This window comes from Oncorhynchus kisutch, linkage group LG27 (assembly GCF_002021735.2).
Source record: "Oncorhynchus kisutch isolate 150728-3 linkage group LG27, Okis_V2, whole genome shotgun sequence".
NCBI classification, from domain to species: domain Eukaryota; kingdom Metazoa; phylum Chordata; class Actinopteri; order Salmoniformes; family Salmonidae; genus Oncorhynchus; species Oncorhynchus kisutch.
The window spans coordinates 13,810,467-13,822,354 of record NC_034200.2 but is presented as its reverse complement, the minus strand read 5'-3'; the positions used below and the strand labels follow the sequence as shown (position 1 = coordinate 13,822,354).

The 11,888-nt window shown below is 40.1% G+C and overlaps 1 protein-coding gene across 1 annotated transcript; it reads left to right on the top strand.

Annotated features, from left to right (window-relative positions):
- Window positions 1-311: 311 nt before the first annotated feature.
- Window positions 312-11,544, top strand: ccdc13 (coiled-coil domain containing 13). Its single transcript, XM_020463240.2, has 16 exons — window positions 312-480; window positions 1,642-1,862; window positions 2,210-2,358; window positions 2,568-2,710; window positions 2,986-3,072; window positions 3,298-3,411; window positions 3,497-3,601; window positions 3,746-3,916; window positions 4,054-4,230; window positions 6,902-7,108; window positions 7,341-7,438; window positions 7,635-7,697; window positions 7,823-7,969; window positions 8,449-8,603; window positions 8,732-8,825; window positions 9,238-11,544. Exons 2-16 carry the CDS (start codon window positions 1,678-1,680, stop codon window positions 9,410-9,412), a joined length of 2,070 nt encoding a protein of 689 aa, XP_020318829.1. The 5' UTR covers window positions 312-480; window positions 1,642-1,677; the 3' UTR covers window positions 9,413-11,544.
- Window positions 11,545-11,888: the final 344 nt, after the last annotated feature.

Genomic DNA, 11,888 nt, shown 5'->3' with positions numbered 1-11,888 from the left:
TGTCTAGCAATGATCAATAACTAATTTGACAGATCTTGAATAACTTTGAAAAGAATAATGGGCAAATGTTGCTCAATCCAAGTGTGGAAAGCTCTTAGAGACTTACCAAGATAGGTGCTTCTACAAAGTATTGACTCAATGGTGTGAATATTTATGTAAATTAGATTTTTCTGTATTTCATTTTCGATAAATGTGCAAATATTTCTAAAAACATGTTTTCACTTATTCATTATGGTGTACACTTGCATGTGCCACCGCTTACAATCTCCCCACCTGTTGCGCGGTGCGTGCCTCCAAGGAGGGACCCGTTGCCATGGATACACTAGCGTTCGATCGGACGAGGAAGTGTACCAATACCAAAACAGCTCTACACACGTTTCGTGAACTGTGACATGTCAAGCTTATAACCACAGATATCTCAATTGTTCAGCAACCTGTGTATTGTTATGTTGTAGCTCGACGCAGAACGTTGTTACAAAGGTGAGTTGTAAATGAATAGTTTAATCTCCTGCCTGTTATAACAGCTAACGTTCGCTAGCTAAGTTAGCTAAACTAACGTTAGTTAGCTGACCTTAATAACGTCCTTAGCCAACGCCGGGCTATCTTAAAATATGATGCTAGTGAGGTTTAAAACCTCTGAGACTAGGCCTAAGCATACTTTACACGAAGTGAATTGTTAATTACATTAAACATATTTTGTTTGGATGGAGGTCTAGTGTCTTGTAACCATAACCACCCCACCCCTCCTCTCCACCCCTCCTCTCTCTATACAACCGTTGTAGACCGAGGATATTTTAGGATATTCGGTGAATATTAGATTTTCTCTCATCAATAACTATTGAACAAAGCATGCCATGGCTATAAAGATGGTATATTCTGAATCGTCTGGATGGAGAAATATCCACACCTTTATTATTATTTTTGTAATAATACGATTTGGGGATTTCAATCTTCAATAGTTCTTACACAAAGGGAGAGATTATTATGTGCCGTGTGTATTTCATTATTTATTTATTTTTGCAAAAAATTCTAAAAACCTGTTTTCGCTTTGTCATTATGGGGTATTGTGTGTAAATTGATGAGGAAAACAGTTAATTTAATACATTTCAGAATAAGGCTGTAACATAACAAAATGTTGATAAACGGAAGGGGTCTGAATACTTTCCGAATGCACTGTATACTTTTCTTAGTCATGGCACGCTTTGTGTAAGAGTATTGAAGATTGAAAGCTACAAATAATAATATAAAAATACATTTCAACCAAAACAAAGCTGTGGTGTTTTCTCCATCTTCCCCTTATTCAGAATCTACCATCTTCATAGTCATAGCATGCTTGATTCAATAGCTATTGACGAGAGAAAACCGGAGATCCAATATTAAACACATTTTTACCTTGATCTGTTCTAGCTCCTGTTTGTGTTTCATGGAAATTAGCACGTAACTGTAACTGTACACATTAGCATTTCAAATACAGGTCTAGGTCAACTGTACGTTCCTATGTAACTACCATGTAAATGCATGTCATTAAGAATGCATTACATCATTTAAATGGACCCCAAATTAACGGTGTTAGTTAGCTATCTACCCTTTTCTTTGTTTTGTCAGCCAAATTAAGTGTTAACATTTATTTTCAACACCAAGGGACTGGAATTTCTGGGTTGAACATTTCTGTACAACATGGAAGAAGATGATGGACTAAAGGATAACCTTCGTCTACAGTTCCAGGCTCTGCAGGAGCAACAAGAGAAGCGTCTCCAGAGAAGACTAGAGAAACAGAAGAAGGAGCAGAAGGCCACTGAGATCCAGGACAATCTGGACCTGTCCCAGCTAGACATTCATCGCGCGGATGATTGTAGTAAAAAGTGAGCTCTATGAAATATTATTAGGTTATATTATTAAAGTTAGACAAAGTTTCCTCCCCCAATACAGCCTAACATTATGCTTACTGTAGGCATTGTAGCATTACGAATTCATTATATGTACCTATCTCATTATTACCCAAATGGATTAGTGTTTGGAGCAATTGTTTTGGACTAAGGCTTTCATTAGCTTTGAAATAGCAATTGTAGCACAATGCAAGTTGTGGGTCTTTTAGGGGAGAACTTTCATAAACCTAAATATGACTGTTTTTATTGTCGTTTGTAATTGGAGGGAATTTATCATCCTCCATATTAAAATGTTGACTTTAATGGGTTTTTAATCCCCACAGGCTGTTACAGAATGAAAATGAACAGTTGCAGGACCAGGTGAGGGAGTTGAGGGATGAAAATGGCCGACTATTCAAACTAGTGAGCGAGAAAGACTTTGAGATTAAACATCTGAAGAAGAAGAGGGAGGAAGACAGGCTGGCTTTGGCAGGTATTGTACAGTATATGAAACAACTTGAATGAACAATTTATCTTTTGGGTTGATAAGCATTGGATTTGGCTACATTCAGAGTAAAACTATGATATATATGTTTTTGTCTTTGTTTTATTCTCACTTTCAGAGCTCCATTTGACTTTGGGAATGTTGTCTAAAGTGGCATATGTCCTTTTTTGTGTGATTTTATGACTATCTTGTCCAAGGTACATCTGGCTTGGCGGGTGATGCGGCAGCTACCAAGATTGTTGAGCTTTCTAAGAGGAATCGAGAGTTTGCTTCTGAAATGGAACGAGAAAAAGTTAAAGCAAAACAAACTAGCAACAGAGTGAAAGAGCTTGAGAAAGAGGTAAATGGGATGTTTAAAGAACTTATCATTTAACATTGCTATAACGAAGAGTCACAACAACTGTAACAAACCCGAATTCCATCTCATGTCCAGTCTGTCAATTGACAATGACATTTGGATGCAAAATCCCAATTTTATACATAAATGCCCGAGACTTTCCACTTCTTGACCCAATCGGCCATTTGTCAGCGGTATTGCTTTATAGACTGATGATGTAAGCTCTTGACTGGATGGGTAAGTAATTAAAATAATTGCAATTTTGTTAAATCCTCTAGCTCCAGAGTGCTTTGTTGCTTAGTCCTCCTGGGAAGAAGATGGATGTAAAGCCACAAGACATGAGGTCATCCCAGGACTTCCAGGAGGTAATTAGTCTTAATGACTAATCATCATTTTTAAGCCGTGAACAAATATGAGCCAATACTCAAGAGAACACTGCCACATAGAAATGCTTATGTTGTTGTAGCTGTGATTGCATTTCAGCAAAAACCTTTTGTACATGTTTATTCTAAGCAAACCCGGCTAATTGTATTTGTGTCAATATTGTGACTTTTCAATGACAGCTATGACTGTGTTCCTCTCACCAACAGAACAGTCCAGTGGTAAAATCTCTACAGGAAAAACTATCTGCTGCACAATTCAAGATGACAGAATATCGAAACCAGATTCAAGCTGTCAAGCAGGAATTGAAAATAGCTCAGAAGGTGTGTATACAGCCGTTTGTTAAAAGTTCAAACAGTTCAAAGCTTATGACATACTATTCCAGGCATGTTTTTGTTCCTACTGTAGGTGTTATCCAGTGAGATAGGAGAGGAAGTCAGCATCCAGCAGCTACTGACCAGCCCAGGGAACTGGAGAGGTCGCTCCCAGCAGATACTGGCTCTCCAGATTAGGGTGAGCTGACTGCCTGCTGTCATTGGAAGAACTTTCGAGGCACAGAATATTGATCACACAATAACCTCTTAAAATACATACAAGGTGATTTGTAGACTGCAATGTAGCCATTTTAATGTTTCTCTGTTGTTTATTTGTCCCCAGGTTCGGGACCTGGAGCAGCAGCTGAGCCAATCAGCTCAGAGGAAGCAGCCGTCATTCGTCAGCGTTGAAGAGGATCTACTGTGGGGCGGGGCCTTGCAGAAGACACCCCCCCAGGACAGGAACCTCAGCTACATCCGCAATATGGAGAGGGAGAAGAGAGAAACTCTGGAGGTAGGAAGAGCCAGACTTGATTGACAGTTCAATCAAACCTGCATTGTGGTATTCACAAAGTAGCTCTTTTGAGATTTTGAGGTTTAATTGAACTCCAGCCTTAGTTCTGCTTCTCTCCTCCTGGCATGTGTGGTTAGAGGATGACGGGGGACTATGATTCCCTCATGAAGGACCACAAGGATGTGAAGAAGAAGCTGGAGGGCTCCAAGGCCAGAAACAAAAACCTGAGCACTGAGGTGAAATCCCTGAAGGCCCAGATCTCCACCCTGCTGGACAAAGGAAAGCATGATGATGAGCTGGTGGACGCCTTACTGGTATGTTAGCAGACCTGGGTTCAAATATTTTTCTTTGAACTGCTTTGAGTGTTTGATTGAGCCTGTCTCAAGTGCCAGATGGGCATGGTTTGCACTTTTGTGACTTTTCCATTCTAAAGATAAGTTTCAAATACTAGTATGAACCCATGTACGTTATATTGGTATATTATATTAGAACTTTGAGTGCATCATGGGAAGAATTTCAACCTGAGTTAAGCGCTAGATGGAACATAATTTCCTTTTTATGCACATTTGCTCTACGCATATTCTGACCTTGAACTTAAACATGAGAATAGTATGCAATTCACCCGCTATTTGTTTGGTGTGGAGATCAAATAAATGAAGGCGTGGCGGAGGTGTGTCTACTGATACGCCGTATTCTGACCTTGACTTAATTCCCTCATAAGTCCACCACCATAAGTCCACCTGAAACAATGAATAATGTCGCGCAACCTGTCGGTTCCAAGTGGAACAACATCTACTTTCTTTTTTTCTGATAGAAATAACACCATCCTCTATGCGTTGTAGTTTACAAATTGATAAAAGGTAGGTAAATGAGTAAGCCGTTTGGCTAAGGCGATTGTAAATATAAGCAATAATTTGGGATATGTAGCCTATTTGAATAATTATGGAACGCACACCATGCGTAGTAGTTTAAAGCTGGACCCTGGCGCATGGTTCACAACTGTACCATTGTCATCACAGTTCTCTGATTAGTGAGGATTATTATGGTAGATTAAAAGGACTACTGTTCAACCCCTATTGTACACTTTTCTCACCTTCCAATATTTCATGGATTGAACAATTGAATATGGCAATTTCAGGGTGAATCAAACCACTGTTTTTTTTATTCACCAACATATTTTGTGAGTAAAGGCTCTGTCACTCCCTGACCTTAGTTATCTATGTTTTCAGTATTATTTTGGTTAGGGCAGGGTGTGACGAGGGTGGGTATGTGTATTTCCACTTGTCTAGGGTTTTTGAATATCTATGGGGTTTTGGTATGTCTAGGTAAATGTAGGTCTATGGTGGCCTGAATTGGTTCCCAATCAGAGGCAGCTGTTTATCTTTGATTGGGGATCCAATTTAGGTTGCCATTTTGGTGGGTTATTGTCTATGTGTAGTTGCATGTCAGCACTCGTGTTATAGCTTCACGTTCATTTGTTATTTTGTTAGTTTGTTTAGTGTTCTTCGTTTAATAAGAAGAAAGTATTCACATCACGCTGCGCCTTGGTCTCATCAATATGACGAATGTGACAGGCTCTCCAACCCTGTTCTTTTTAAGTACTTTCCTAACCCTAAATAATATACATCATAACTTTGGTATTGTATTTTTACATCTAAAAAGGCGATATGTATTTTCATGGTTTTCTTTCATTGATCACTTATATTCTGAACCGTTCTCTCTTTATCTACTTCCCCAGAGTCAGGTGAACTCGTGGATACCATTTTTATGTCTCTGTGTGCAGTTGGAAGGGAGTTGCTAACTAGCGTTAGCACAATGACTAGAAGTCTATGGTATCTGACACTGGGGAAGTAGATATATTTGCCAGAATCCCAAAGGAGCCCATATTTTCAAGTTCTCATAACATTGTCTCAGATGGATTACATCTTCACTCATCGGATTGATCTATAATTGAACGAGTCCCTGCATACAAATACCTTGGTATTTGGATTGACAATGATTTATTGTTTGAAAAACAAACCTTGTTAGATATACTTTTTTTACAGAAACAGACCTCGTCTCTCACTAGTCAGCAGGAAGCAGTCAACCTTTCTACCTGTTCTTGATTATGGTGATTCTATTTATCAAAGTGCAGTTGCTTTTTTCATAGCACCCTTCGTTTTATCACAGGAGCATTTTAATACTCTTTACTGTATTCTTTACTAAAAGTTTGGCTGGATCTCTTTGAAGTCCCGTAGATCACATCATTACTCTCTTTTTGTTTACAAAGTCCTTCTCCACAAGCTTCTCCACCTAACTAAGCCCTAAGCCCTTCTCCACCTAACTTCACTATTAAGATTTAAAATGACAAGTTATCAAACCCGCTTACAGGGTTGGTTAAGTCTGGAGACTCCTTTGGTGTTTGCAGAGTTCGGTAAGTCAGCCTTTAGGTTTCTTTATTCCACATGTTTGGAATGATCTCCAAAATGCATTTCAAATAGATGCGTTAGTGTCCTAGGGCAGTTCAGAGGACATAGGATTTTTATAATGAAGAATGTGTTTGTTTTAGTTGACTGTGTTTTATGTATATTGTGTAGATTTATGTTTGTCTGTGCAATATGTGTTGTGCTGTTTTAGATTGTATTTTATTTTTGATGTATTTTATGAAATATACAGGGCTCCCTTGTAAAAGAGACACTGGTCTCAATGGGCACTCTCTGATGATTAAAAATAGGTAAATAAATAATGCTGTAGACCTACTGCATTTGCCAACATCAAATACATATACACATCACAGAATAATCAATCAATCTAACTTAGTTAGTAATATGCTGATGCTTCACTTCACTTATCAACACATACAGTAGTACACAAGTTTCTAGAGTGAAGTGTCCCTTGACATGTCCTCCCCCAATCCTGTCCCCCTAATCCTGTCTCCCTCTCCACCTGTCCCCTGCCCCCTCTCCCGCCCCTGTCCCCCTGTCTGTCCTGTCGTGTGCGCCGTAGAAGCAGCAGAGCCAGCTGCAGGAGGTGCTGGGCAGGCTGAGCCAGCAGGACGCGCAGACCAAGGAGAGCCAGCAGAACCTGGGGCAGCAGCTGAGCAGCGAGGCCCAGAGACACACATCCCTCATCCAGCAGCTCAAACACATGGTCTTCGAGAGGGAGGCCAAAGTGAAAGAGCTGGAGGACGAGATACAGCAACTGTCCTTAAAGGTAAACTGACTGTGATTCTGCAAGGAGATAAAGACTTCTAGTGATTGATGTCAGTGCTATTTACTGAGAGTTTTGGCTTCAGCGTTTTGGGCTAGTTCCATTTATTTCCAGTCGCTTCCAATATAGAAAAATGTAGCAATGATGCTTTATGGTAGCATTTTTTCAAATGCAACTGACCTATGGAATTCAGGACTGGAATTTAAACAGAATGGGTTTTGTAAATGTGTTGCAGAGAGAGGAAGGCGGTCATTCAGGCCCCAAGACGACCACTGGCAGCTTCTGGCCTTTGACAGCAGGGGGAGACAGCAGTAAGAGGATTAGCTCAGCCCGGTATGTGTGCAAGTGGGAGTCATAAATATAAGATAATCTTGTGTCATAAATGTAAAATATTATAGTACATTCAGGGATATGACTCATCTACCTTGCTTACAAATTATTCAATTATCAGTTGATAGTGTCATTGATTGTGCAATGACTATATTGATGTATTATTTATCTAAGTGTATGTTTTTTTTCTCTCGTATAGTTCAGTATCTAAACTTGGACATAAACTAGTGGAGTCAGCAGCTGGGGTCAGTTTAGAGGTCAGGTAAGTCTTCGCCTCCATAACATCTGGTACAAATCATCCAATGTTTTTAACTGTTATTCGATGTACAATAAAACCTGTTTGTGGTGGACTACACCTACTGATACAATTTACCACTACTATCTCAGAGATGCAGGAGCTCCTTCGGGTTGTCAGAACTGTTCAGAGGAGGTCAGGTACCTGAAGGCAGAGTGTACAGAGTTTCGGACCCTTTGTGAGGCTGCCTGTGTGGAGAGAGATAGGCTCCTAGAGCTTGTCAAGCTCCAGCAATCCAGGTATTACGTACAGCAACTACCAATGGATTTAATGTCTGCAACACAAATGTCCGGGTGTATTTTGTGCATTACATTAGTTTAGTTTCTTTTCCTGTCCTTTACTAAATCATATGGGTGGGTGTTTAGATTGCTAATATTGGGTGTGTGCCTTTTTGTAATTTTTTATTTATTACTGCTTTCTCTCAACCTCTCTGTTAACCTTTGTGTTTTTACATCTTTCCGGCATGGAAATGTAAGCCTCCTTACTTTGTAATGACCAGATTACAGTACCTGATGGGAATTTTCATGATGATCATGCAGTTTTTAAACATAATACCGCAATCATGACTACCTCGGTTGGCAGAAATAAAAAGTACAGGCTTTGTTACTGGCTACACCTTTCAGATATATAAAAAGAACACAGCATTTTAAAATGGCAGGTTTTTGTCTTGATTGGGATATAGTAGTAAGAGACTGGGCTGGTGTGTTTGATGTGACAGGGAGGAGGAAGGGAAGCAGAGGTGCCTAGGGGCAGAGCAAAAATTCCAAGGAGAACGCAGAAGGGCCGTAGCCCTAGAGCAGCAGCTAGAAAAAGCAAAGCTGGATCTGGGCAAAGGATTGACTCCCAGAAAAACTAGCAACAAGGGCACTGGAGGTAAGTCTCAGGGTAGGCACACTGATCTATAACATTAACAGTGAGAAGACTGAGAATGGGATTTATATTGATCCATAACTGCTATTTCCGTCTTATTTTTATTGTTATTTTCTTTTCTACCATCCCAGGAGCCTCGTCTAGTGGGAGACAGAGGGAATCATCATCCCCTCGAAGCCCTCCTGACCTTTCCAGGGAGGCCCAAGTCATTGAACTAAGTACCCAGTGAGTCTGACTTAGTGTTTTTTTTTTGTTGTCTTCTGTTCTGTCTCTCCTCGAACTCCTGGGGGGGTGACCCTGTCTGTCACAGATTGTCAGTTTGTATATCCAGACTGTGTTCAATTATAATAAGATTGAACGTCTTCAGTGAGATTACACCCAAGAATAGAGAATATAACAAACTAGAAACTCACAAGAATACTGAGTATGACATACTAGAAATACTGTACATGTACTGTATCAGCCCAATTGGGAGTCAGACACATTGTACATGTATACATTGGAGTTTTACTTTCTATGAAGAATAAGAACAGCTCAAAAAACACAGAGGGTATTCATACATTACAAACTCCTTCTTGACTGAAGCACACAACCATGTTGACGTGTTGTTTTGTGTTTCTCTCCCTCTGTCCCCAAGGCTGGCGGTGCTGCAGGGGGAGAACGAGGCTCTGAGGGCTGAGCTGAGGAGCACTCTCCAGGCCAAGGCTGAGGACCTGCAGCTCTGCAGTGACATGATGAACCAAGTCAAGCACGTCTTTCTGCAGGCGCTGCGACAACACAAGCAGGACAGAGACACAAACCAGGAGAATTAGTTAGCTAGCTGTATTAAAGGCCCTGGCTGCTTAACCTGCTGGACTTTAACCACGTCACCCAAAAAACCTTAAGTTCCTCTTGTCCAGTCATATCAACTCTGAGGAAGGACAGGAATGGAGCACGCCTTTCTGCTTCAGCAATACAATGTAATTACTGGTTCCTGGTTTCCTGACTGCTTCCTGCTAACTCTGTTGACCACTAAAAGACGACAACCTGCTTTGATTGCCCCCATGTAGTGAATATGAGTAAGCCGATCAAAGCCAACTTGGCACCTACGGACCAAAAGGTTTATCAACTTTGACATGAAGATGGTTCCTATTGTTGATTGCATGACTGGTCAGTGCCTATAGAATGTGTCTGCATTATTTGATGTGTATGCATGGACTTGTCCATAGGTGTTTTTCTTTTCTAAATGTCACTGTCATGTCAAAATAGTGTCGTCTTAGCACCTGTGTTTGTAAGATATAATATAGAGGGCCGCAGTGCGTTTGTAAGATATAGTACAGAGGGCCCCAGTGTGTTTGTAAGATATAGTATAGAGGGCCCCAGTGTGTTTGTAAGATATAGTACAGAGGGCCCCAGTGTGTTTGTAAGATATAGTACAGAGGGCCCCAGTGTGTTTGTAAGATATAGTATAGAGGGCCCCAGTGTGTTTGTAAGATATAGTACAGAGGGCCCCAGTGTGTTTGTAAGATATAGTACAGAGGGCCCCAGTGTGTTTGTAAGATATAGTATAGAGGGCCCCAGTGTGTTTGTAAGATATAGTATAGAGGGCCCCAGTGTGTTTGTAAGACATGGTACAGAGGGCCGCAGTGTGTTTGCAACACACATCACAGTTAAGATGCTAATGTTTAGTTAGAGGGCTCTATTCAATCCATATCGCTGAAGATCTGTTTCATAACACATTGACAATTAAAGGCAATGTTCCCTGCTGTCTCACGGTAAACGCTGCGTATCAAATCACATTTTATTTGTCACATACGCCAAATACAACAGGTGTAGACCTTATCGTGAAATGCTTACTTACAAGCCCTTCACCAACAATGCAGTTCAAGAAATAGATTTAAGAAAATATTTAGTAAATGAAATAAAATCAAAAAGTAACATAAGAAAATTACATAACAATAAGAGGCTATATACAGGGGTACCGATACCGAATCAATGTGCGGGGGTACAGGTTAGTCGAGGTCATTTGTAAATTGACTATGCATAGATAATAAAACAGCAAGTAGGAGAAGTGTAAAACAAAGGGGGGGAGTCAATGTAAATAGTCCTGGTGGCCATTTAATTAATTGTTCAGTAGTCTTATGGCTTGGTGGTAGAAGCTGTTTTGAGGAGCTTTTTGATCCTAGACTTGGCGCTCCGGTACCGCTTGCCGTGCGGTAGCAGAGAGAACAGTCTATGACTTGGGTGACTGGAGTCTGACTATTTTTTTTATGACGGCTCAATCTGAAATTACCTTTAAGTTTCAACATGGATCCTCCCAGATACTTGTATCCAGGCTACAGTATCACACATACATATTTGACAGCCCCAAACCAAATAGTAAAGAAAGTAAAGTTCCTCAATAGTTTAACATTATTCAAAGCTATCGCGGCTAATCACTTCTGACTTAAAACCAGATGTGGGGGAATAGTGGTTGAAAACGAATGTAGACATTAAGCTACACAAACTCCCCGCTCTGCCAGTCTATACTGTCGGTTCCTCAGAGCATGTTCCCAATGCTTACTGTATATACAGTGATCTCCAAAACTATTGGGACAGTGACACATTTTTTGTTGTTTTGGATCTGCACTCCAGTACTTTGGATTTGAAATGATACAGTGACTATGAGGTTAAAGTGCAGACTCAGCTTTAATTTTAGGGTATTTTCATCCGTATCGGGTGAACCATTGGAAATTACAGCACTTTTTGTACATAGTCCCCCCATTTTAGGGGACCAAAAGTATTGGGACAAATTCAATTACATGTGTATTCAAGTAGTCAAAAGTTTAGTATTTGGTCCCATATTCCTAGCCCGTAATGATTACATCAAGCATGTGACTCTACAAAATTGTTGGATGCATTTGCTGTTTGTTTTGGTTGTGTTTCAGATTATTTTGTGCCCAATAGAAATAAATGGTAAATAATTTGTGTCATTTTGGAGTCACATTTATTGTAAATAATAATAGAATATGGTTCTAAACACTTCTACATTAATGTGGATGCTACCATGATTACGGATAATCCTGAATGAATCGTGAATAATGAGTGAGAAAGTTCACCCGATATGAATGAAAATACCCTCAAATTAAACATAACAGTCTGCACCTCATCGTCATTGTATCATTTCAAATCCAAAGTGCTGGAGTACAGAGCCAAAACAACAAAAAATGTGTCACTGTCCCAATACTTTTGGAGCTCACTGTATATATAATATATGACCTGTGCATCTCATTCCACTAGTGGATTCCAAAAAGCTGTCTACTGGACTGT